The sequence below is a fragment of the Dipodomys merriami genome, unplaced genomic scaffold (genome assembly GCF_024711535.1).
Source record: "Dipodomys merriami isolate MVZ:Mamm:240054 unplaced genomic scaffold, mDipMer1.0.p SCAF_69, whole genome shotgun sequence".
NCBI lineage: Eukaryota > Metazoa > Chordata > Mammalia > Rodentia > Heteromyidae > Dipodomys > Dipodomys merriami.
This window is the reverse complement of record NW_027206279.1, coordinates 7,102,133-7,128,986: the sequence shown is the minus strand read 5'-3', so window position 1 is coordinate 7,128,986 and position 26,854 is coordinate 7,102,133. Positions and strand designations below refer to the sequence as shown.

At 43.6% G+C, this 26,854-nt stretch overlaps 1 protein-coding gene across 2 annotated transcripts in view; it reads left to right on the top strand.

Moving 5' to 3' along the window:
- Positions 1–26,308, top strand: part of Spg11 (SPG11 vesicle trafficking associated, spatacsin) — a 59,486-nt gene extending 33,178 nt beyond the window's left edge. For both annotated transcript variants that reach the window (XM_070005991.1, XM_070005992.1), the window contains 20 exons: positions 1,697–1,862; positions 3,970–4,175; positions 5,271–5,379; positions 6,493–6,652; positions 7,790–8,059; positions 8,697–8,897; positions 10,150–10,257; positions 11,112–11,274; positions 14,029–14,243; positions 15,265–16,012; positions 18,628–18,767; positions 19,504–19,702; positions 20,473–20,610; positions 21,670–21,803; positions 22,425–22,532; positions 23,675–23,843; positions 24,198–24,286; positions 24,411–24,566; positions 24,840–24,991; positions 25,894–26,308. In XM_070005991.1, coding sequence (XP_069862092.1) covers positions 1,697–1,862; positions 3,970–4,175; positions 5,271–5,379; positions 6,493–6,652; positions 7,790–8,059; positions 8,697–8,897; positions 10,150–10,257; positions 11,112–11,274; positions 14,029–14,243; positions 15,265–16,012; positions 18,628–18,767; positions 19,504–19,702; positions 20,473–20,610; positions 21,670–21,803; positions 22,425–22,532; positions 23,675–23,843; positions 24,198–24,286; positions 24,411–24,566; positions 24,840–24,991; positions 25,894–26,071 — 3,809 coding nt within the window. In that variant the 3' untranslated portion in view covers positions 26,072–26,308. The remainder of the gene's footprint in view (positions 1–1,696; positions 1,863–3,969; positions 4,176–5,270; positions 5,380–6,492; positions 6,653–7,789; positions 8,060–8,696; positions 8,898–10,149; positions 10,258–11,111; positions 11,275–14,028; positions 14,244–15,264; positions 16,013–18,627; positions 18,768–19,503; positions 19,703–20,472; positions 20,611–21,669; positions 21,804–22,424; positions 22,533–23,674; positions 23,844–24,197; positions 24,287–24,410; positions 24,567–24,839; positions 24,992–25,893) is intronic.
- Positions 26,309–26,854: the final 546 nt, after the last annotated feature.

Genomic DNA, 26,854 nt, shown 5'->3' with positions numbered 1-26,854 from the left:
TGGGCTTGTGCCATGCCATCTTTTTTTTTTTTTTTTTTTTTTGTCGGTCGTGGGGTTTGAACCCTGGGCCTGGGTGCTGTCCCTCAACTCTTCAGCTCAAGGTTAGCCCTCTACCATTTGAGCCACAGCACCACTTCTGGTTTTCTGGTGGATAACTGGAGATAAGAGTCCCACAGACTTTCTTGCCTGGGCTGGCTTTGAACCATGATCCTCAGATCTCAGCCTCCTGAGTAGCTAGGATTATGGGCATGAGCCACCGGTGCCTGGCTCCCATGCCATCTTTTTAAAAATGATTTGTTTTTTTGTTGGTCGTGGGCTTGAACTCTGGGCCTGGGTACTGTCCCTCAGCTCTTCAGCTCAAGGCGAGCATTCTACCACTTGAGTCACAGTACCACTTCTGGCTTTTTCTGCTTTTGTGATGCTGCGGAATCGAACCCAGGGCCTCACGCGTGCAAGGCAAGCACTCTACCACTGAGCCACCTTCCCAGCCCTAAAAATGAATTTTTTAATGTATCTGTCTTAGAAGGTAAAAAAAAAAAAAATTTTTTTTTTTTTTTGTTGGTCTTGGGGCTTGAACTCTGGGCCTGGGCACTATCCCTGAGCACTTGAGCTTAAGGTGAGTGCTCTACCACTTGAGCCACAGCTCCACTTCCAGTTTTGTGGTGGTTAATTGGAGATAACAGTCTCACCGACTTTCTTGCCCAGGCTAGCTTTGAACCGTAATCCTCAGATCTCAGCCTCCTGAGTAGCTGGGATTATAGGCATGAGCCACTGGTGCCTCGTTAGAAGTTCACATTTCGAGGTATTGAATTTATCTTGTTCCCAGAGCTTAGTGTAATAAACATTTGTCAATTACTGACCAAATGTAGCTCTTAGTGTATTATGAAAATGGATGTTCTGATGTATGTGCAATTAGCAGAGACTTGGTAACTAAGATTTTGTAACTAAAGGGTTCTTGCCATTATGAAGGTAAATCGTTTATCAAATATAGGACAGAATCCCCTGTCATCATGGCTTCAACCCTATCACCTAGCTGGCATCTTGAGTGCTTTGCACGGTACATGAGAACAGAAAGGTGAAGAAGGCATGTTCTCTTTCTTCTCTTTAAGTGCTGTTGTGTGGGTTTAGGGATGTTTCAGAGACTGAGGATTCTCCTCATTGGCGCCTGAAACAGATGTGACACTTCATCTAGGAAGTCCAGAAATCCTTGCACACCTGCCGTAGTCATTAACCCAGCTCCACCGGCAGTGGAACAGACCTCGACCAAACCACAACTGTGGTAGGAGGAAGATGCCATGACAAAAAATCATGCAGCATATCAGCCTTGAAGGTTCAGTGATCTTGCTCAGTGCTATTTTACTTATGAGGAGCAAAAGTCTAAAAAGGACGGGACAGAGCTCTGCTGAGCTAATTGTGGATCCTAAGAGAATCTGGGAAAAATAAAACAAAAGCAGATAGAATTACAAGTAGGTTTAATGGGGGAGATGCAACTTCAGAGCCCCTTCATTTTAATGGGGATTACCCATAAAAATGAGGACTAAGTCTGTACACTGAACTAAAATAAAGCTACTGTGTTTTGACTGGTTTGTTGTGATACAAGTGTGATAGTGGTGTAAAATGATTGCAGCAACCAGTTTCCTTTTACCACATAATCTACCTTGAGCACATCTGGTCCATGTTTCATTCTCTCCAACAGATACGCTGAGTCATCTCCCACATTTCTCTAGTCCTGAGCTGGTGAATAAATACGCTATAATGGAACGTCTAAATTTTACTTATTATTTATATCATGGACGCCCATCATTTGCCTTTGGTACTTTTCTGGTCCAGGAATTAATTAAGAGCAAGGCTCCCAAACAGCTGTAAGTATTTGAAAATGTAATTGTACTCTCTTCTTTTTTTATTTTTGTTGGTACTGAGATTTGAACTCAAGGCTCTTTCCCACTTGGCTTGCTTAGCTGGAGCTTATCACTTGAACTACATCTCCAGCCCAGTTCTTTGCTGGTTCTTTTGGAAATGGGGTTGGTAGATTTTCCTGCCGAAGCTGGCTTCAGATGTAATCTTCTAGATCTAGAGTAGCTAGGATGACAGGCATGAGCCACTGGTGCCTGACTTAATTATATTCTGTAAAGAAGTATATCTGGCGGGGCACTGGTGACTCATGTTTGCAACTCGAAACTCAAAGCTGGCCAGGGCAGGAAAGTCCATGAGTTTTTGTTGGTTTTTTTTGTCACTCATGGGGCTTGAACTCTGGACCTGAGGGCTGTCCCTCAACTCTTCAGCTCAAGGCTAGTGCTCTACCACTTGAGCCACAGTGCCACTTCTGGTTTTCTGGTGGTTTATTGGAGATAAGAGTTTCATGGACTTTCCTGCCCGGGCTGACTTTGAACCGTGATCCTAAGATCTCAGCCTCCTGAGTAGCTAGGATTACAGGTGTGAGCCACCAGCGCCCAGCTTCAATGAGATTCTTTGTTTTTTGGGTTTTTTTTTGGGTCCGGTCTTGGGGCCTGAACTCTGGGCCTGGGTACTGTCCCTCAGCTCTTGAGCTCAAGGCTAGCACTCTACCACTTGAGCCACAGCGCCACTTCCGGCTTTTTTTTTTCTGCTTATGTGGTGCTGAGGAATCGAACCCAGGGCCTCAAGCATGCAAGGCGAGCGCTCTGCCACTGAGCCACCTTCCCAGCCCCTTCAATGAGATTCTTATATCCAATTAACCACCAAAAAAGTCATAAGCAGAGCCGTGGCTCAAATGTAGAGCATTAACCTTGAGAAATATGCTAAGGCCCCTACTTCAAGCCCTAATACTGGCACATACCCCAAAAAGTGGGAGAAAAAGGGCATATCTGGCTGAGTACAGCTGGTTGTAATAGGACATAAACTTTGCAATTAGGATCTTTTACTTACTTACATATTTAATTTTTTCTGTTTTGTTTTTGTGGGGCTTGATCTCAGGGCCTGGGCATTGTTCCTGAGCTCTTTTGCTCAAGGCTAACACTCTACTACTTAAGGCATAGTTTTCACTTCCAGTTTTCTGGTGGTTAATTGGAGATAAGAGCCTCACAAACTTTCCTGCCCTGGCTGGCTTTGAACTGTGATCTTCAGTAGTAGCTAGAATTATAAGTGTGAGCCACTGGTGCCTAGCTAATTTGACTTTTTTGTGTGTGCTAATACTAAACCTTGAATTCATGGTCTGGAGCACTTGGCTTGGCTTTTTCATTCAAAGCTGGTGCTATACATGAGCCATACCTCCACTTTGGGCTTTTTAGTGGAGTTGAGAATCTCAAGGATTTGTCTGCTCAGATCCTTAGACCTCAGCCTGCTGAGTAGCTAGGATGACAGGTGTGAGTAACTGGCTCCTAGTTATAATTCATTTTTTTTAAAGAACAGGGTTTGGAGAAGTATTTCATAAGAATCAAATACTATTTGATGTGTAAGTATAGACTTACTGTACTTTTTTTTTGGCCTGTTTTGTAGTGAAGTAATGCATTTTATGGCAAAACAGTCAAATGACTTGAAAGGTAAATGGGAAGGTAGTAGTCTCTAATTTACCTATTCTGCAGAGCAAACATGGTTGACAAAATCTTGGGAATCTTTTAGGAAATATCCTCTATGCTTACGATGTACATTTTAGTTAAGATGTGCTTTAAAATAATCACACTTTAAATGTTCTTAAATTTCTCCTTAGCTTGTGTTGATGATTTTCATAGTGGCAGTGTTTCTGAAATTCTCTTCCATGTTTTCTGGGTGAAACTGGAAGAAGGAATACTTTGGACTTATGAATAGGTCATTAGGAGAAGACAGTCCTACGGGAATGTAGGCAGCTACCTGGAACCCAAATGCCTATGTATGAGAAAGAAGGGGGAGGGAATGAAAACACACATCTAGTTCTCTGTGTATCATTGATGTCATTTCCTTTCCTTGGTGAGAATAAGTTTTAGTCTGCTGATAGGATTTTAATTTCTTTTTCAGGACCCAGCAAGTAGGCAAGGAAGTCTATACGCTAGGGCTGTCCTCCTTCTACATACCTGCAGTCGGAGCTGCCTGCATTTGTTTCTTAGAATTGCTTGGTCTTGACAGCCTCAAGCTCAGAGTTGACATGAAAGTGGCAAATGTAATTGTGGGCTACAGGTGTAGAAACGGAGCGGCTCAGTACACTGTTACCATAGAGTCTCTAGGTATGGCGCCTTCTTTTTATACAGCTTGCTTTAAAATTTGGAAAAGGGCAACAGATGTGAAGATCCCACTGAACTATGAGTCATTGGGGGGAAAGTTATTTTCCTGTTTCTTCCTTTTCTTTTTCTTTTTTTTTTTTTTTTTTATTTGCCAGTCATGGGGCCTGACCTCTGGGCCTGGGCGCTGTCCCTCAGCTCTTCAGCTCAAGGCTAGCGCTCTACCACTTGAGCCACAGCACCACTTCTGGCTTTTTTTGCTTATGTGGTGCTGAGGACTTGAACCCAGGGCTTCATGCATGCAAGGCAAGCACTCTACCACTGAGCCACCTTCCCAGCCCTGTTTCTTCCTTTTCTCACAGCGTATATATTTGTTCTTTTTGGTACTTTCTTGGGTACTTTACATTTAAATGGCCTGAGCCACACTTTCCAGTTTTCCATATTCTGTTTTCTCTTGACTGCATATACACTGTGTGTGTATGCATATACACACATATAATTTTTTTTTTCCTGGTCAGTTGTGGGACTTAAACTCAGGCTTGGGTGCTGTCCCTGAACTATTTTGCTCAAGGCTTTACAGCTCCACTTCTGGTTTTCTCACCAGAAATGCTAGAGATAAGAGTCTTATGGAGGGGCTGGGAAGGTGGCTCAGTGGTAGAGTGCTTGCCTTGCATGCATGAGGCCCTGGGTTTGATTCCGTAGCACCACAAAAGCAGGAAAAAAGGCTGGAAGTGGGGCTGTGGCTCAAGTGGTAGAGCGCTAGCCTTGAGCTGAAGAGCTAAGGGACAGCGCCCAGGCCTAGCATTCAAGCCCCATGACCAGCAAAAAAAAAAAAAAAAAAAAGTCTTACGGACTTTCTCGCCTCTATTGGCTTGAATCACGATCCTGTTCTCAGTCTCCTGAGTAGCTAGGATTATGGGCGTGAGCCACCGGTGCCCAGCTTTCTTTTTTTTTTGTTTTTAATTGGATCTTACTATGTTGCTTAGACTGGCCTTCAGTGTCTAGGCTCAGATGACTGACGATGAGCTTCCTGAGTAACCCAGACTATATGCTTGTACCACTGTGCCCCACTCATGGTTTTGTTGTTTGTGTTTCTTAAAGCTGAAAAATTATCTAAACTGGCAGATGGTGAAAAGGCAACCACAGAAGAACTTCTTGTTCTCTTAGAAGAAGGTACTTGGAACAGTATTCAGCAGCAGGAAATAAAGAGGTTCGTGAGTGCAGTCCCAAACATCTTCCTGATTGCCTAGTCTTCCTGATAATACTTCTGGTAGTTTTTACCAAGATCCCTATAGGTGTGATTACTCATCTATTATTCAGCACACACTAAAGAAACAGAGAATGATATTTCGTTGCATCTTGCCAGTAGTGATTCTTTGTTTAGAGACAGTCAAGAAATTTGCCACCTCTACCAATTCTGCAGGTCATAGAAGTATTTCAAGTGTTACATGTTGCAGAAAATATAGAATGGCCCTCAGAAAATTTGATTTTAAGTAATGTCTTATAGCTGATAATACCTGTCTACAGAACATCATGCCTTCTTTTCTATCTGCTCTGCTCCTAGGAACACAGTCCTGTCACTGTAGCAGAACATGTGTCCTCCTAGGAGGAGGCCTAGGTATCTGCCAGGGCAGGCAGGCACTTTATAAAGTGAGTCATAGAATCAAATGAAGCTTCACGGAAGTTGACTATTTTTTTTTTCAGTTCTCCTAAGGAGGAAACATAGCTAGAATATGTACTTGTTTGATGATTAGAGTATGCAAACTGTGCCAGTGAGCTAAGAAGGCTATTCTGCTCTAAAAGCAAGAGTTTCTCCCCCCCTCCCCCACAAAAAAAATAGCCTAATAAATATTTGGTATTTGTTAAAAGGCTTTTTAATTTTTTTTTAATTGTGAGTCAGGTGCTAGTGGCCTATAATTCTAGCTACTCAGGCTGAGATCTGAAGATTGTGGTTTATAGCCAGCCTGGACAGAAAACTCTGTGAAAATCTAATCAAGTAACAATAAAAAAAAAACAAAAAAAAATTAGAAGTGGAGCTGTGGCTCAAAGTGGTTTTACCTTTGAGCAGAAAAGCGTAGGGACAGGGCCCAGGCCCTGAGTTCAAGCCCCAGGACCAACACCACAAGTTTTTGTGGCACTGGGGATTGAATTACACATACTAAGTACTGCTGAAAACATACACCCTTGCCCCATCCAGCTCCTGGTTGAAAGGCTCTTAGAGAATACATTGTGACTAATATTTGCTAATTTTCTAGTTTTAAGCTAGAGCCATATTTTAATAAGATCTTTATCTCTATCTCCCTATCCTTAATTCTAATTGTAGATTATCCAGTGAGTCTAGCAACCAGTGGGCACTAGTGGTACAGTTCTGCAGGCTCCACAATATGAAATTGAGCACGTCTTACCTTAGAGAATGTGCCAAAGCAAATGATTGGCTGCAGTTCATTGTTTATAGCCAACAACATAACTACCACCAGGAAGAGGTAAAGTATTATTGTTTGCAACTACTCAAGAGGAAGTTGGAATACTTCTCAGAAAATACTGTTCTGTTATGTAGACATGTAGACACCACCTCTTGTTTGATTTGATGCTTTATTTTTTTTATTTTTTGTTTGTTGGGGCTGAACTTGGACTGGGCGCTGTCCCTCAGCTCTTCAGCTCAAGGCTAGCACCTTACAACTTGAGCCACATTGTCAGTTCTGGCTTTTGTCTGCTTATGTGGTGCTGAGGAATCAAACTTAGGGCCTCATGCATGTGAAGCAAATGATCTACCACTTAGCCAACTTCCAGCCCAGATGCTTATTGAGTTGTGGTGGTAACACCAGGCTCTGAGTTTCTGTGGCTTCAGACCGAATGTGCACATTTACTTAAAAGAAACAAACAAGCTGGCTCACGCATGTAATACTATGTAATACTAACTACTTAGGAAATTGAGATTGGAGAATCTAAGTTTGGAGCTGGCCTTGGCCAGACAAATCCAAGAAACTTTTTATTTCTACTTAACTAACAAAAAGTGAACTGGAGGCAAGGCTAGTGGAGTAGAATACCAGCCATGGTACTGAGTGAGAGAGGCCCTGAGTTTTGGAATCAGTAGTAGCATATATGCATTAAAAAGGAGTAAACAGCCAGGCACTGGTGGCTCATGCCTGCAATCTTAGCTACTTGGGAGGCTGAGATAAAGAGGTTTGCGGTTCAGTCAGCCAGGCAGAAAAGCCTGGGATACTTGTATCTTTAATTAACCACCAAAAAGCTGGAAGTGTTGCTGTTATGTAGTAGAATGCTAACCTTGAGCAGAAAAGCTTAGAGATAGCACCCAAGTACTGAGTTCAAGCCCCAGGATCAGCACACCAAAATAAAAGGAACAATCTAGTATGGTAGCTCATGTCTATAATCCAAGCATTCAAGAAGCAGAGGTGGGAGGATTGCAAATTTGACTACAGTCAGCCTAGGCTACATAGAGCCTTTTTTTTTTTTTTTTAAAGCAACAGATCATTTTGTAAAATTATGTGGTCACCACTGACTGTACTTTTGAGTAAGAAAGAATAATTCTCTGATTTTCAATAACATCGTTTAGCTGAAATGGAAAGTTGGCTGTTTTAATGATGTAACATGCATTCCAGGTGAAAGCGCTTCTTCAGTACTTCAGCCCTGTCCCTCAAGACCACTTACGGCTGGCTTTTGAGAAGTTGCCATTTGTGTCCAACTGTAGAGTGGACAGCAGTCAAGCCTACAAGCCCCTCGAGGAACTGCAGACGAACAAAGAAGAGACAACTGATTTCTTTGCAATTCTTCTCCGGTGCTCAGAGGCACCAGACTCCTGGCACTGGCTCCTGGCTGAGGCCGTGAAACAGCAGGCGCCTATCCTCAGTGTTCTGGCCTCATGTCTCCAGGTGAGAGTCAGGAAGAGCATGAATTAAGGAGCCAGAGAGCCCCAGAAACAGCAGTTAGGGACCATGAAGCAGCCAGAAGCAGGTGGTGGTGACAACACAGTGCACATCTCCAAGGCATGGAAGCTTTGTGTCTGCAGCCTGGGTTTTGAGCCATTTAGGGCACTTCTTTGTGCCTTGTGTTCATTAAGCTCAGATAGTCAGTACTGTGGCTCCTGCTCCTTTAGCACCTTTAACAGGAAAGAGAGCATTCGTCATATCCCCTCAATCAGCAGACGGTGGAGGGCAGTCTTACTAAAAGGTCCTTGGTCTTATCAATTTAGAAGCTTTTTAAGCCATTTTAACTAAGTGAGATGACTTTTTTTAAAGAAGAAATAGACTGGGAAGATGGCTCAGCGGTAGAGTGCTTGCCTTGCATTCATGAGGCCCTGGGTTCGATTCCTCAACACCACATAAGCAGAAAAAGCCAGAAGTGGGGCTGAGGCTCAAGTGGTAGAGCGCTAGTCTACAGCTGAAGAGCTGAGGGACAGCGCCCAGGCCCAGAGTTCAGGCCCCATGGCCAACAACAACAACAAAAAATAGTCATCTATAGCATTTGTTAGGAAGTTATTTTATTTTGGAAATTTCTTGTCAATGACAGGATGCCAGCACTGTTTCTTGTCTCTGTGTCTGGATCATTACTTCTGTGGAGAACAGTGTTGCAACCCTAGCAATGGGACACATTCACGGCTCAGTGGAGACCCACACGTGGGACCTTGAGGACCTTGCCATTGTCTGGAGAACATTATTGTCAAGGCAGAAGAGCAGAACTCTCATCCGAGGTTTCCAGCTTTTCCTTAAGGTAGTCAGTGTTTAATACTGCAGCCCTTGTTGGCTTTTTCTTATTCTCCTACTTGAATTTTTTTTTTTTAAACTGGTGCCAGTCTTGAGGCTTGAACTCAAAGCTTGGGAGCTGTCCCTGAGCTTTTGTGCTCAAAGCAAGAGCTCTACACTTTAAGCCACAGTTCCACTTCATGCTTCCCCCTGTCCCTCTCTGGTGTTTAATTGGAGGTAAGAATCCCACAGACTTTCCTGCCTGGACTGGCTTCGAACCACATTCTTAGGTCTCAGTCTCATGAAAAGCCAGAATTACAAGCATGAGCCAATGGTGCTTCACTGTATCTGGAATATTATTTTTTTTGTCGGTTGTGGGGCCTGAACTCTGGGCCTGGGTGCTGTCCCTCAGCTCTTCAGCTCAAGGTTAGCTCTCTACCACTTGAGCCACAGCTCTACTTCGGCTTTTTCTGCTTATGTAGTGCTAAGGAATTGAATCCAGGGCCTCAAGCATGCAAGGCAAGCACTCTACCACTAAGCCACCTTCCCAGCCCCTATACCTGAATTTTTTAAGCCAACAGATGATAATGGTGATAGAACCACCATTTATTTGTTGATTTTATGTATTTATTTTGCTATGCTGGGTACCAAGCCCAGGGCCTTATTGTTTACCAGTCAGCTGTAGCCCCAGCCCTACTGCCCATTTAATGATGTGCTTCCTATAGATTATTTTCGTTAATTCTCATAACAGTGCTGTACAGAACTATGTGAGGCTTTTACAAAGTGCTGTTACTTCCTCTAACAGACTAATAAACTGATGGTCACTCTAGTCCGCAAAGGATTTTACTAAGTGGTGTACTTATAGTTCAGATTCATACTTTTTAATTCACAATTTTTAACTCATTTAATTTCCACTTTGTCCCAGCAGCGCCCACTGAATGCCATAGAACGGGTGGGTTGCTGCAACCGTAGGGGGATGTGTTGCTGGAGCCCATTCTCCAGGAGTGTTTGTTAGACACACGCTCCCACCTAGTGGGTGTGTATCCTGCCAATGCAGTCCATCATAGAATAGAAGAAATGGATTTGTGGGAACCTGTCCCTGGCTTGAATACTGGTTTTTTTTTTTTTCTTTCCAGAAGCAACTTTCTTTCATTTCTTAATATGTATAACTTAATTCTTCTAAAAAGCTATTAACAACGTTTAATGTGCTCCCATTTGGCATTTTTCATTTGAGAAAATACCAACTTCAAAATTTTCTAATTTTAAACTGTTCCTCAAAGGATTCCCCATTACTACTGATGCTAGAGATGTATGAACTGTGTATGTTCTTCAAGAATTACAAGGATGCCCAAACTAAACTCCTGGAGTTCCAGAAGAGTCTTGAAACTGTAAGTTGGAGTGTTCTTATTTATCTGAAATGGACTGTATGGCTGTCTTGAGCAAGCAGGGGGCTAGTGGTTATGTTCATATTCACTTAAGCCATTCCTGAGCTGGAGAAGCAAGGACAGAAGTCATCCATTTTCAGGAACAGAGACTTTGTTGGAGCCAAGTACAGTAGGAAAAAATTCATTGATCAGATACCATTGTCTTTGCTGTGGACAGCAGAAGAGGAGACACACGGGACAGTTCCAACAGTGTTGTTAAGCATGTTCAGTACTGCTTTAGTCTCTGCCCAAGTGACAGAAAGAGTGGCTCAAGTGGTAGAGTGCTTATATAGTTATCCCAAGGCCGCAAGTTGAAAAAACAATGGGTCAGTTTTAGTCTTTAACTTTGAGCTACTTTCCTCAGGCCTATTTATCATGCTGAGCTTATCAACCTTAAGAAAAATGAAGTTTTAAGGTAGGAAAGAAGATGCATCTTTGTCCTGCTTGGGGTTTTTGGCATTTTTGCCTTTTAGATCCCAAAAGTGCTCTGTGAAAAACAAGACAAGGGCACATGCACATTCTCTGCTCTCACATCGATCATCAGGGGGAGAGTCTGCTTTTGCTGTCTGCCACATTGGTCTTTTACATTAAACGGAGACTTTAAAACATATACTTGAAAATGCTGAATCAGTTATTTGACTGTAGCTGGGCTTTGTGAAGCACAGAAAGTGTGACGCTACCCTGAGCCCTTTCCCAGGTTCTGTTCAGGAACAGGAGATCATTTCTCAGGACATCTTGCCTTTCTTCTTCCCAAATTTGGACGTTTTGATTGTTTGTTCCTATGAAGCACTCTCCCTAAGCCTCTGTTGTTTTCCAAGCTTGATACAGCAACTGCCAGCATCCTCCCTGTCATTCCTGTCACATGGCTGAAGGATCAGATGTGTTTCCTATTAAAGCTTATGCCACAGCAGTGCCAGACGCAATATGAGCTGGGAAAGCTTTTACAGCTGTATGTTGGAACAGAGCATCTCTTCAGTGATGGTAAGACAGTAAAACAACCTTTATCCTCAAGTTGCTGTTAAGAAGTTAGCTTCCTTAAGCTTAAAAATATTTTAGCAGGGCAGTCAGTATATTAAAATGCGTAAGATAGGTTACGTTATATTGACAGTCCAGCATGAATATTTGTAACTTCAAATTTGGGTAAAATATATTCAATACCTTACAGCCAGATGCAGTGGCTCACACATGTTATCTTAGCTGTTTGGGAGGCTGAGGTTTGGAGGATTACGGGATCAAGGCTCACCTGAGCAAAAAGTTCACAAGATTCCATTTCAACCAATATATATCTGGGTACAGTGGCACGCACCTGTCATCCCAGCTTTGGCAGGAAGCATAAATAGGAATGTGGTCTAGACTAGCCCTGGCAAAAATGGAGACCCTATCATAAAATAACCAAAACAAAGAGGCATGACTCATACTGTAGAATAGCTAGCAAACACCAAGAAAAAGCAGCAAATAACACACATTCAAAACACAGCACCATGGCACCCCCCATGAATAACACAACCCAGCTTGTTCTAAGCCGTGTCATACAGCCACATTTCCCCCTGACAAGCCACTATAATTACCATGTCACTGTCACTCTCTCTCAGAAGTAACCTTAACATGTCATCACTGCTCAGGGTCACAATGTTTGAGGACTGCACAGTTCATTTTGGTTATTTCAGACAAACTGCACATACTTTTCTCAGATTCCTTCAGTCTACCAGATTCCTGGCAGTGTCTAAGCTTGTGGATGACTACATCAAGCCAATATTGCCTTACTCTTATCTACTTATTTGATAGTTTCAAGTTTTTGTTGACAGGTAATATCCCTCTATTCTAGATTGTTAAATGTTCAAGGCTGGGATATTGTTATTTTTTAACTTAACAGATGTTGAGTTGGATGGCTTAGATTTGCACCAAACACAAATGCTGGGCTCAATGCCAATTTAGGCTGTGGGTCTGGAGACAGGAGAAAGTATGTTTCTAAAATGTAACATTTATAAGACTTATATAAGGTTTAACTACATTGTTAGCCATTACTATACTACTTTTATTTATATAAATTACTTTTTTCTTTGGAACTCACTTTATAGCCCATGCTGGCCAAAAAAGTCACTACTAACCTCAAACTTGTGATTGTTTTCTTTAGCTTCCCAAGTGCTGTGATTATAGGTCTGTGCCGCCATGCCCAGATGAGAACTTTGTGTGTGTGTGTGTGTGTGTGTGTGTGTGTGTGTGTGTGTGTGTGTGTGTGTGTGTGTGTGGTGTGTGTGCACCCTTGCACGCGCGCACGTGCACACTGGTACTGAAGCTTGAACTTGGGGCATGTGTACTGGCCCTGAGCTTTTTGCCCAAAGCTAGTGCTCTACCACTTGAGCCACAGCTCCACTTCCAACTTTTTGGTGGTTAGAGAATCTCATGGACTTTCTGCCCCAGCTAACTTTGAACTGCATTCTCAGAGCTCAGCCTCCTGAGTAGCTAAGATGACAGGTCTGAACTACCAGTGCCTAGCTAGAATTCTTTTTTCTCCCTCTTACTGGAGATTGAACCCAGAACCCCAAATAAGTTGGAGAAATACTCCACCACGTGTTAGGCCAAGTGTTTCTATGACTCCAGCCCTTTTGTTTTTGTTTGTGAATAGGGTCTTTGTAACTTGACTTGTACTGGTCTTGAACTCATGATCATCGCACCAAAGCCCCCCCACCCCCCACCCTGTAGTTGGCCCAGTTGAGAATTTCTGTATTACCAGAAGTAATGTTCAGAGACATCAGGAAGAGCTCTGCTGGGTCTCCTTATGTTAGACAGCCGGAAGGAGCAAATAATGCTCTGCTCTGACCGCAGAGCCATGTGCAAACCTGTGAGAGTGGCCAGTACAGTTTGAGTTATCAAACACATATTTTGTGTCTTGATCCACAAGGACTACACAAATTTGATCTAACCACACAAATCTGATCAAGGTAAGAGCAAAAATTAGAGAAGGATATGACTAATGAGTGAATGGCTAAAAGCTTCTCAAGCTTACTGTATATTGCTATTAAAGGCCACCATCATATGTGTAGGTTAAATAGGGTAGGCAGGGTCAAGAGACTTTTACTACTAAGGACTTCGCATGGCTATTTTTTGGCATCTTTGGTATATGAAGAATGACCTATTGGGCTGGGAAGGTGGCTCAGTGGTAGAGCGCTTGCCTTGCATGCCTGAGGCCCTGGGTTGGATTCCTTAGCACCACAGAAGCAAAAAGAAAAAAGCCAGAAGTGGCACTGTGGCTCAAGTGGTAGAGTGCTAGCCTTGAGCTGAAGAGCTGAGGGACAGCGCCCAGGCCCAGAGTTCAGGCCCCATGACCGGACCCCCCCCCAAAAAAAAAAAAAAAAAGAATGACCTATGGCTTCTGCCAACTAAACTGAATTTTTTTTGGGGGGGGGGGCGGGGGGGTCCGGTCGTAGGCCTGAACTCTAGGCCTGGGAACTGTCCCTCAGCTCTTCAGCTCAAGGCTAGCGCTCTACCACTTGAGCCACAGGGCTACTTCCGGCTTTTTTCTTTTTGCTTATGTGGTGCTGAGGAATCGAACCCAGGGCCTGAAGCATGCAAGGCAAGCGCTCTACCACTGAGCCACCTTCTCAGCCCATAAACTGAAAAGTTTTTGTTTTTCTTTACTCACACTGATATGTAAACATACTTTTCCCCCCTAATACTTTGTTGTTCTCAAAATAACAGCAGGATTTGATGATTTGTATCTTTTCTTTGGCACAGGTCCAGATGTGAAGAAGCTGTGTGTCCTTAGCCAAATTTTGAAGGGTACATCCATAGCTATTAATCACGTAATTATTACCAACTACAGCATTGAGAATTTCCAGCATGAATGTAAATCCATTTTGGAAAGACTGCAGATGGATGGGCAGTTTGCTTTGGCCAGAAGAGTAGCCAAATTAGCGGAGTTGCCTGTGGACAGCTTGGTTATTGAAGAGGTATCATTATTCCTTTATACTGGGTAGTTTTTATTTTGTTGGCAGTGTTAGGGTTTGGAACTTGATAGGCTAGCATGATACCACTGAGCCATACCGTTGGCCCCGTTTTTCACTGGTTAATTTGGGATAAGGTTTCCTTTCTGCCTAGGCATGCATCTGAGCCATGAGCTGCTTGCTTTTTAGGCTTTTTGCAGGTATCATAACCGTACAGTTTTTTCTGCTCAGCTTGGCCTCTGGTACTGTGATCTTCCCAATCTTAGCCTTGCACTTCGCTTGGATCAACAGGTGTGCCCCAGTGTGTCCAACTATGGCTTCAGAAGGGGTCTTGTGAAATCCTAGGCTCACCACAAACTATGATCCTTTTGCTTTTAGATGTCCAAGTAGCTAGGATTATAGCCTCTGGTCTATACGTACAGAGAAGCAAATGAGGTACAATTTATAGGAAATGAAGCCTTTTAACTTTGACACATACATTGCTTTCAGAAATGGATGAGCTAAGATGTCTGTTATTGAACACTGTGCTTTAAATGTGCTTAGATGCCTTCAATTATTTTCCTTTAAATCCAAATTAAATATAAACAGGGTGGATTCCCTTTTGACCTCATTCAGTTATGTAAGTTGAGAATTGCTCTTCAATTCATGTGTGGCCAAGAATCATGGTCTCTTGATTTGACTTTTTGTTTGTTTGTTTGTTTTTTCAGTCGTGGGGCTTGAACTCTGGGCTTGGGCGCTGTCCTTGCGCTCTTCAGCTCAAGGCAAGCACTCTACCGCTTGAGCCACAGCACCACTTCCGGTTTTCTAGCAGTTTATTGGAGATAAGAGTCTCACGGTCTTTCCTGCCCAGGCTGGCTTTGAACCGCGATCCTCAGATCTCAGCCTCCTGAGTAGCTAGGATTACAGGCGTGAGCCACCCGCGCCTGGCTTTGACTTGTTTTTTAACTCTGTATGTGTAAGTATACAGAGCATTAACCTGTATGATAGGTATCTAGGAAAGCCTAAAATTTGCTTTGTTAAATTTCAGACAATAAAGGAAATGCAGACCCTAAAACACATTGCACAGTGGCCCTTGAAACAAACAAGAATTGACTTCTGGAAAAAATGCCATGAGAATTTTAAGAAGAATTCCATTTCAAACAAAGCAGCCTCTTCCTTCTTCTCCACGCAGGCCCTCGTGGCCTGTGAGCATCAAGCTGGACCAGGCAGCACTGCGGAGCGCCACTTGCTGCTCACCCTGGCAGGGCACTGGCTTGCCCAGGAGGAGCCAGTGCCATTGGAGCAGCTGGAGGAGCTGGAGCAGCAGATCTGGATCTGCCGTATCACACAGCACACCCTGAGACGGAATCCAGAGGGAACAGAGCCTAGGTTTTCTCGACAGATCTCAACAAGCGGTGAACTTTCTTTTGGCAGCTTAGCCAGTGAGTTTTCCTTCTCCAAGTTGGCTGCTTTGAACACGTCAAAATACCTAGAGCTTAATGGCCTTCCTTCCAAAGAGACATGTGAAAATAGACTAGACTGGAAAGAGCAGGAGTCACTGAACTTTTTGATTGGGCGCCTACTGGATGATGGCTGTATTCATGAAGCCAGCCGAGTATGCCGGTATTTTCATTTCTATAGCCGAGATGTGGCGTTGGTGTTGCACTGCAGAGCTCTGGCCTCAGGGGATGCCAGTATGGATGACCTGCACCCAGAGATCCGCACTCTGCTGCAGAGTGCCAGGCTGCCTGAGGAACAGGAGGACCTGGGCATTCCTCTAAGGAAAGCCCACAGCAGTAAGTGAAGATCACACTGGCCTGGCTGCCAGATGCTACTGTTGACCATTTCTTCAAGAGAAGGGCTTAATAGTTATACTAAGTTAAGGGGGAAACAGCTTTTTCTAGGTAATCCATAACTCACATAATTAGCTATACAATTAGACCTAAAAAATACAGTATCAGTTACCTTACTTGTAACTGGTCCACTGATATTTATTCCATACAAATATATTTCTTTTTCTTTTTTTTGCCAGTCCTGAGGCTTGACCTCAGGGCCTTAGTGCTGTCCCTGAGCTGCTTTTTGCTCAAAGCTAGTGCTCTACCACTTTGAGTCACAGTGTCCACTTTCAGCTTTTTCTGAGTAGTGTATCGGAGATAAGAGTCTCACGGATTTTCTTGCCCAGGCTGGCTTTGAACCGCAATCCTCAGATCTCAGCCTCCTGAGTAGCTCGGATTATAGGGGTGAGCCACCAGCGCCTGGCTAAAAAACAAATGTGTGTATGTGTGTGTGTGTTTTCTTCTTTCTTTGCCTGGGCCTGTGCACTGTTGCTGAGCTTCTCTGTGCTCAAGGCTAGTGCTCCACCACTTGAGTCACAGCACTACTTCTGTTTTTCTGAGTAATTTATTGGAGATAAGAGTCTCATGGACTTTTGTGCCCTGACTGCTTCCTGAGTAGCTAGGATTACAGGCGTGAGCTACCTGCTTTCAACTTGAATATGTCACTCTTACTACCAAAATAGATCTCTTTCCTGTTATTCCTGTAATGCCTTATACTTTGAAAATCCCATCAAATAGTGCTAAAATGTTGGATTTTAACTGAAATATGTTTTTTACAAACTCAAGAGATACAAAATCTATTATACAAAACTTTCCTCCTCTCTATTCCTTATGTCCCAGGTTTCTTTCTGAGGATCTTCTTTAGACATTCTTTTAAAACCACTTAATAGCAACAGATTCTTAGATTTTTGGTCATTTTGTTTAGTTTCATTTTTCATTTTTTTTCTCCCAGTTTTTCCTTTACTCGAGTGTCTATTACACTTTCACTTATGAAGAGTGTTTTTGCTGGGTATAGGAAAAAAAACTGAAGCACTTAGAAATGTATTACTTTCTTTTGGCTTCCATTGTATCGCATACAAAAAAATCCCACAAGCTGGGCGCTAGTGGCTCACACCTGTAATCCTAGCTACTCAGGAGGCTGAGATATGAGGATCATGGTTCAAAGCCAGCCCGGGCAGTAAAGTCCATGAGATTCTTAAATTAATCACCAGAAAACCGGAAGTGGCTCAAGAGGTAGAGTGCTTGCCTTGAGGTGAAAATCTGATGGACAGCACCCAGGCCCAGAGTTCAAGCCCCACGACTGACCAAAAAAAAAAAAAAAATCCCACAAATCCTTGGTTATTTGAGTTATTGTTACTTATACATTACTACATATTTCTTTGGTTGTTTTCACTGAGTTTATTTGGAGTTCACTGGGCGTCCCTTCCCACCCCACCCCCGTCTTTTTTGCAGTATGAGGGTTTGAACTCAAAGCTGCATGCTTGCTAGGCAAGTTTCACTGGTGAGCCATTCCTCCAGCTCTTTAGCCATAGAGTTTTGAAAATCAATTTTTAAAAAATAGGTTCTTGCTGTGTAGCCCAAGCTGCAATCTTCCTGCCTCAGCCTCCAAAGTGGTGAGACTGTAGGCTTGGTGCACCCAACATGCCAAGCTGAAGCATCTGTTTAAACTCCATAGCCTTTCTTCCCTTCTGCAATTTTGATATTACAACTTTAGGACTTTTCATTATTTCTCAGAGCTTGCTTTGCACATGTTTTCTTTCAATCTTTTTTTTTTTTCTCCTCAGACTGGATGATGTGTTACCCTCTCTTCCATTTCACTGACCTCTTCCCCTTTCATTTTCGTTCTACAACAGATTCTTAGCAGCTCCTGATTGTTTCCTTTGCCCACGTCCACTGCCCCCTCCTTTCACTGCAGTGCTCAACTGTGGCTGTGAGGCAGCACTGTATTCAGGCTAGGGGTTACCAGACTGGGGACTAATTCCAGCCATCACATGCAGCCACTGCATGCAGTATTAGGTTTTCTTGAGTTCAGTGGGAGACAGAAGCAGCCCGTCTATTGCATTTTAGCTAGATGGATCCTACCATGAATGCTGAATAGCAACAACGTGATCTGAGTTGCATTGTTTTCAAAATATATTTTTATTTGTATTCAGGTATTAAATGCAGAAGTTTAATATGCTTAGTACAACAAGAACAATACGTAAGTATGTAAAGTAAGAAATCTGCCCAGGCTCTAATGGCAGACCTGTAAACCTTGGAATGCTGAGATATGAGGATCATGGTTTGAAGCCAGTTTAGGCAGGAAAATCCGTGATACTCATCTCCAATTAACCACTAAAAAGCTGGTGGTAGAGTATCCTCCGTCTTGAGCAAAAAGGCTGAGGGACAGTACGCTAGCCCTGACTTCAAGCCCCAGGACTGGTACCAAAAAAAAAAGAGGGATGCCCTGTCCGAAGTGGTCCCAGATTGAAGAGTGCAGGCTGCTGCAAGCAGATACAAAAGAGCCCCGGGATCTGTGAGCCTGATCTTACCATCCTACCGCACTGCCTTGAGACCTGACTTGTGCTTGCTTCCAGCTTCCAGCCTGGATAGCCAGCCATTTGTGATGGTATCCCGCAGTGACGAGGCGGTGACAAATCTGGAGACTCTGACCAGCACATGTCTCAATGGAAAGAACTACTGCCGGAAGGTCCTCTGTCTATACGAACTTGCTAAGGTATGTGGCATGGCAGATGGGTGCCAACCCGACAGAAATCCCACTGAGAGGGCAGCAGTTATTTGGAGGTAAACTTTGGACACTGCTATGACAGCCCTTCAGCTAGTAATCATGGCCTTATACTCTTGTGAGATGCTTGCCCCTGCAGTCCATGTTTTGGGAAGACTGGAGGACACCAGGCCCAGTGTGAGGCCAGAGGAGTATCCCCTGAAGCTCATCCTAGAAAAAGCTAGGGCAAGACACGTCCACTTCCATGGGTTTCTCACTCTTCATGTATGACGACTGGAACTGTTCCAGCTAGATCACAAGTGTTGCTTGAGTAGGAACTGTCCATAGCTCTCTACTGATTGAGGGAGAAAATGAGTAGATAGGATGGAAGAACTTGAATCAAAGCCAAGTGTTACAATCTTTTTCCTTAGAAGACTGATTTTTTTTTTTTTGGAAATTGAGGGTTTTGCTGCTTTATCTTACTTTCTCAACTTTCCTAATGTTTGAAAAATGGTCAGTGTTCTACAAGAGGTGGTCACCTGATGCTTTGATGACATACTTTTCTTCTGCTTAGATCTAGCTTTGGCCAAAATGATAGTAGTGCTTTCCATTCACTTCTAAGTTTCTTACTCAGAGTGTGGGATCTTTAAGCTCAGAAAACAATGGTGCCTATCCATATCAACTTGAGAATGAGCCTTTACTTTTACCTGGCTTCTAAAAGTAACTGTGGCCTTTACCTTCCTCTCAGGAGTTGGACTGTTCCTATGCAGATGTAGCTGCCCAAGATGGCAAGACCACTCTTCGGGCAATCTTGGCCTCTCAGAAGCCGGACAGGTGCAGACGAGCCCATGCCTTCATTAGCACCCAGGGCCTTCAGCCAGAAACTGTAGCTGAAATTGTGGCTGAAGAGGTGACATGGGAGCTGCTGGCCCCATCAGAGGGCACAGGTATCTTGCCTTCCAGATTTCCTCAACCTCCCACTTGTTATTTTGAGGTTCCCAGAATTAAGTTTGGTTAAGCTCATATGTAGCTTGCATGTTATCTTTGCAAGATTCCTGATTACATTCTAAAAGGACACATTGCACTAATTTTATTGCTTTTAACTGTTTCATAATAATGCTTAGTTTTGCCTCTCTAAGCAAATTCCCAAAAGTTGACTGGGTGCTGGTGGCTCACGCCTGTAACCCTATCTATTCAGGAAGCTGAGATCGGAGGTTTGGAGCCAGCCTGGGCAGAAAGTCTAGCAAAAGCTGAAAGTAGAGCTGTAGTTCAAGTGGTAAAGCCTTGAGGAAGGGGGTGGGGGGGAGCTAACCAAGAGCTCAAGCCAAAACAAAACTGAAAGGGAGTGGTTACCACAAAGCTGCAAGGGAGTGGGCGCCATCTTGTAATGGCGTTTACCCTGGTTCCCTACACTAAACCACCCCAACAATAGCTTGAACTCAGGGTCTGGGCATTGTCCCTGAGCTTTTTTCACACATGGCTAGTACTCCACCACTTTGAGCCTCTGATTTTCTGATTATTTGGAGCAAAGTCTCCTGGCCTTTCCTGTCCTGGGTGGCTTCAAAGTGTGATCTCAGCTCATAGCTTCCTGAAGGGCTAGGATTATAGGCATGAACCATCAGTGCTGGGCTAGGCAGGGTTTTTGAACTCAACTGGGAGAGTTCTAGAGGGAACTGTGAGATTACTTCCCTGGTGCCTTTCTCATCATTCTGTGCAGGACATAAACAAATGTTCAACCCAGCAGAAGAAAGCCAGACCTTTCTGCAGCTGACGGCTCTGTGTCAAGACCGCACGTTGGTAGGCATGAAGTTGTTGGATAAGATTTCCTGTGTTCCCCAGGGGGAACTGTCTTGCAGTAAGTCTTTAGTCTTCTCTTTACATGTTTTGGGCCTAAAAAGTTCACAAGATTGGGGCCAGATTTGTCTTTTTTCCTGATCTGGACAGCTCATGCTCCAGTGAAAAGTACTCTAGTGTTCCCATTTTTTAATTTTTTTTGGGTCCGGGTGTGGGGCTTGAACTCTGGGCCTGGGCACTGTCCCTCAGCTCTTCAGCTCAAGGCTAGTACTCTACTACTTGAGCCACAGTGCCACTTCCAGCTTTTTCCTTTTTGTTTATGTGGTGCTGAGGAATTGAACCCAGGGCCTCATGCATGCAAGGCAAGTACTCTACCACTGAGCCACCTTCCCAGCCCATAGTGTCCCCATTTTAGAAGGGAGAAAACAAGTTTGGAGGAGGATCAATTTATAGCTGAGCAGTGCATGGTGTTAACAGCTTGAAATCCCAGTACTTGGGATTTCAAAAAACTTGTCTAACATGTCCATGGCCCTGGATTCATCCCCCCATGCTACAAAATGGAGACAAAAAATTGAGTGGTGGTGGTGGTATTTTAAGGCAGTCCCTGAAAACTTTTCTAAAGACTTCAGAAACTCCGTGGTATGGTTTCTTTCTCTGCATGACTAGGGTGATCACGGGTGTTTTATTGTTGTCTAAACAGGCATTATATGGGACAGAGGTACACCTTGGTGGCAAGCGTGCTTCCCACACATGCAGAGGCACGGGGTTCTGGCCCCACTACCTGTGTGTAATACATATTCATTCACATAGCACATGTCCCTGAACTTCTATAAAGCTCTCATCACTTGGAGCCACAACTCCACTTGTGGTTTTCTGGTCATTAATTGGAGATAAAAATCTCCTGGCCTGCCTCTGAACTATGATCTAGATCTCAGCCTCCTGAGTAGCTAGGATTACAGGTGAGCCAGCGGTGCCTGGTTGTTGTGATTATTTCAGATTTGTCTCCATTTTTTTCCGGTTGTAAACATGTTGATAAGGCCCTCAGGACTAAGTGCTCTTCAGGGTCAACACTGGTGGCCAGCAGTTATAACCCCATCTTACCAGTGTCCTACCTGCCCAGCCACAGAGCTCCTGATCCTGGCCCATCACTGCTTCACGCTGACTTGCCACATGGAGGGCATCATTAGAGTCCTGCAAGCTGCCCGGATGCTCACAGATAACCACTTGGCCCCCAATGAGGAGTATGGACTGGTGGTGAGTAACCCTCTTAGCTTCTCCCTCCATTCCAAGGCAGCTTTTGTGAGAAGCTGGGAGCTGGCTCAGGGAGTTCTGCCTCTCTGAACAGTTGGTGGGCAGCCCAGTCCTCTCCTCAGGTTGATTTCCGTCAGAATTGGGTATTACTCCAACGGAATAGGAAGTCTGCCATGTTCCAGGGCTGCCATCCTCTCCTGCAAGGAGTTTTGCTCTTCCAGAGGCCAAGACAGCTACACTTCTCCCAGAACAATAATTTAGGTCATCCTCTGATCTGTGAATTTCCTACTCAAGCCCTGTTTGCCTCCCTAAATTCTGACCTGGCAAAGTGAGCAAACCTGTAGCCCACTGAAAGGAAGAGTGAAGAGGAAGAGCTGCCCAGAAGGCACATAAGTGTCACGTAGAGAAGGGAGCCAGCCAGTGGCATTCCAGACTAGCGTTTCCAAATCCTGCACAGAAGCTCCCTTGTTGCATGGGAGTCAGCGAGGCATACATAGCAGCTTGCCCATTCGATGGAGCAAGATACCCTAGACGGAGCTTAGCATCTGAAAGCAGCCAGATGGATGGGGGCAATGTTCTGGCCTGGTGAACTCAATGATTCTGATGCAAGTGGCCTCTCCACAGGTGCGTCTCCTCACTGGCATTGGACGATACAATGAGATGACATACATATTTGATTTGCTGTATAGAAAGCACTACTTCGAAGTGCTGATGAGGAAGAAGCTGGATCCGGTAGGCATGAAGAAATGACTGCCAGACAGGGTGACATTCAAGAGTTTTAACTTCTTAGGAAGAAGCTCAGAGTGAACCATAGCTTCTTTAGGGAGGGATTCGGGGACCTTCCTGGGACATACACAAATAAGTTAATGATATCGTTTGGCCTCAGCTTCTCTCCCCTGCCTTACTAGTTTAACATGTCTAGCAGGGGCAAACGGTGAACGTGAATGGTCAGCTCTGATGTGGAAAACTATGTCACTAGGAGTCAAGGAGCCATTTATATTGACCTGGCCTCCTGACTTCACCTTATCTGGAGCCTACGTTGTTTCCAGTCATGCAGCTCATTTCTGCTGCCTCTGTTCGTTTCACTCTGAAGAGTTAAAAACCAGAGTGGATTTTTGGCTTCCAGGAACAGGGGCCCAGCCAATCAAGATTAGGCGACAGAGTAAAAAAGCATCTCTTTAACGTTGGGCCAGTTTAAGGATAGACCAGTCCCACTGACAGAAGCAAACAGACACAGGTCCTTCTAGAGGGTTTCTTAAATTGCTTTTGAGGCAGTTTTTTGATTTAAATATTTAATAACTTTTTTATTACAAAAGTAATGCATATTTGACAAGACACTTTGAAAACAATACAGAAGGTCCTCAGTATTACCCACCATCTAGAGATAGCCACTGCTAAAAATATGGTAAAGGCCCTTTCTTTGTACATGTACCCAAAAACGTGTATATATATTTATGCTTTAACAAAATGTATATCATGCTGTGAAAATATGAAATTGTCTATATTATTAGTAAGTGGACCATGACTATTCCTTAAACATAGTCCTTTTCATCTGTTTTAATGGCTATAAGATACTCCTAGCCCTTATTTGAAATCTGGATTGTTCCTAATTCTAAATATCTTTGTCACATTCACATTAGCACTCTTCTCTGCTTCTTTAGGATAAAGTCTTAGAAAAGAATTGTTGGATGTGTGTATGTGTATCTTTAAGGCTTCTCTCCCTTCTGAAAGGATTGATTCACACAGCATAAACTTTTATTTTTGATCATCTTTTCTTGGAATACTTTCAAGGAACTTTCAAACCAAGGGATTTGGCCAGTCCTTCCTTGCAGTCTCTTGGTGAGATTTTGGTACTTTTTTTCCCCCCTGGGCAGAATGGCACCCTGAAGACAGCTCTGCTGGACTACATCAAACGCTGCCACCCTGGGGACAGTGAGAAACACAATATGATTGCACTGTGCTTTAGTATGTGCCGAGAGATAGGGGAGAACCATGAGGCAGCTGCTCGCATCCAACTGAAATTGATTGAGTCGCAGCCCTGGGGTAAGGTCACAGCAGCACTTCCAGCACCATACTGCTGGCCACACAAGGCCCTTAGGACTAAGGCAACAGCCCATGAGTTTGGTCCTGAGAGGCTCTGCTGGGTGTTTTGTCATTCAGTGGCATCTTAGTACCTGTGGCATTCCAGTGTCATGTTAAGTAACCTTTGTAATTTCAGAGAAATGAACTAGAGGCTCTGAATCCTACCCCCTAATGTAGTGAAAGCTTTATCTGAGCGTGGGGCATACCTGCCTCCCCCGGAACACAGCTGGGGTTTTCTTTTTAGCCTACCATTAGCTGTTCCTGGGTGGGTCAGCTGACTTGGTGAGTGACAAATGTCCTTCATTCTCCCTGCAGAGGACAGCCTCCAGGACACACCCCAGCTGAAGCAACTGCTGCTGAAGGCCCTGACTCTGATGCTGGATGCAGCAGAGAGCTACGCCAAGGCAAGTGCAGTTATTCCAGACTGGTCTTGGGCTCTTGCAAGTGAAGAGGGAAGGCGACACGGGCCACACAAGGGCAGAGTGAATACAGCCCAAACCTTTTTCTCCCTCCACTCTGCTCCTCCAGGACTCCTGTGTGCGACAGGCCCTGCACTGTCATCGGCTCACCAAGTTGCTAACACTACAGATTCACTTTCTGAACACTGGCCAGAACACAATGATCATCAACTTGAGCCACCAGAAGCTGATGGACTGTATCATGGCCCTACCTCGGTTCTACCAGGTATCCTAGGAAACCATAGCCAGCCCTGCATTGCCACATCCTTCTTCATTAGCCCAACATTCATACTGGCACACCCAGGATGGCACTAAGCTTCAAGGCTGTCCAGAGACTGCTTGTCCTTGTCCTTTATTGAAGGGGGATACAAGGAATCGGCCCTTTCGCTGTTACACAGTTGGGTTAGTGGGACTAATAATACTGCCTTTGATTAATCCATGTGAGAAAGATTGAGCCTTCTATTTTCTATCCCATGGATTCACGTCTCTCCCTTTTAAGGCATCTATAGTGGCTGAGGCCTATGACTTCGTTCCTGACTGGGCTGAAATTCTACACCAACAAGTGATTCTTAAAGGCGACTTCAATTATTTGGAGGAATTTAAGCAGCAAAAGTCATTAAGACCTAGTATATTTGAAGAGATTTCCAAAAAGTAAGTATAAGAGTTGACCATAAACCAGACATTGTGGCAGGAGGCTGTGGCAAGAAACACTGCTTGAGGTCACAGGAGCTTGAAAGAGAGTCTGGGCACGACAGCAAATACCATCTGTTGGGGAAATAAGGGTCAACTATGTAGGTTTTCTTGCCTCGGCTTTGAAGTTAGGTCAGAAATAAGTAATTTATGGCTAGGTACACCACATACCTCATACCTTCAGTTGCCTTTCTGCTTAGAATGGCAGCGATGTCAATCTCCAGAAGACTGTTGAGGCCAGCCTGGGCTACACAGCAAAAGCATCATTTTTTTAAAAAAAAACCACCACACACAAAACTAAAGCAGCAAAAAGCAAACCTGGGTGTAGTGGCGCATGCCTATAATCCAAAGGATTGTCAGTGAGCCCACATCTTGCTCATGTAACTCTAGCTCCAATAAGGTTTGTAAGTTGATAAGATCACAGTCCAAGGCTGGCCTCAGGCAAAAGACATTATTTGAAAAACTAAAGCAAAAAAAAGGCTGGTAGTGGTAGTGTGGCTTAAGTGGTAGAGGTTCTGAATTCAGATCCCCCTCTAAACAACAAAACTACAAGAAAATGATACTTAGATTTCTGCAACAGATGAATGAGAAGTTTGCTTATGATGCCTTTATAAGCATGAGTGTCAAAATGGCAACCCTAACCCAGATGGGCCTTTTGGTATACTAACTTTATTGTAATTAAAGTAAGCACTGGCACTTCCATTTAATGAAACAATTTATCACATACAAGTATAGGGATACTTGTATGAGGAACTTCCCAGTCTACAATATCCTTTCCTGTACAGATAGTGGTACTGAGCTAATAGTCCTTACTTAAGATAAAAGTGTCTTAACACCACCTTCTCTTCTATTCCTTTGTCTAGATATAAACATCAGCCTACTGACATGGCCACAGAAAACCTGAAGAAGTTGCTCTCATATTGTGAAGATATCTACCTGTACTACACATTGGCATACGAACATAAATTCCTTGATATTGTGAATGGGCTTCTGAAGGACCCTCAAACAGGTTGCTGTCTAAAGGATATGCTTGCAGGTTAGATTCCAAAGGTGGTAGTTTCCTGTACTGAGTGAACTCCCAACAGATGTCCTCCAAGATCAGAGTAACTTTTAATCTGAACTGACAGCCAGATCAGTCCTTTGTGGGTGGCAGGAACTTCATTACCTACGTGAAGTGACTATTCATTGACTTATGTAACTTCATATATGTATATTGGTATAAAGATCAAAATCTTCCTCTTATTCAAGATGTAATGATTAAAAAAGCCTGTGCCTGCAGATTCCAGTTTCAAAGAAATTTAATTATTTACACAGTTAAGGAATAGGTGATACATGTTCATTTGTTAGCTCTTTCTATTAAAATAGGCTTTAAAGTTCAGTGTATGTCATTATTACTGCCATGAAAATCTTAGCTCTTGTCTGCCTTTAAACAGTATTTACGTAATTATTGCTGTGTGGTCCTGTTTTCCACTTAGTAGTCTACAGAGCTTTGAGGTTTCTATTTCCTATGGGAGAAAAATTAAACATTTTTTGTTCTGGTTGTTTGGAAGGGACAAAGAAGACCACACAAAGTTGGTTAGATGACTTAGAAAATAATCACTCAATTTATATGCTTATAGCAGTAACCTGAGTTGTAGGCTCCATTACTCTATAGTATGTTCTTAACTAAGCCTTAGTGTCTATCTAAAGAGAATAAAATGATTCTGCAAATAAATAAGAGGAAGGCAGCTCACCTTTGTTGCTCTATAGTGATACTACCAAAGGCCTGGCCAATCAGTCTTAAAGCTGTAACTACATCAACAGTGATTAAGTTTTAGTAAGAAC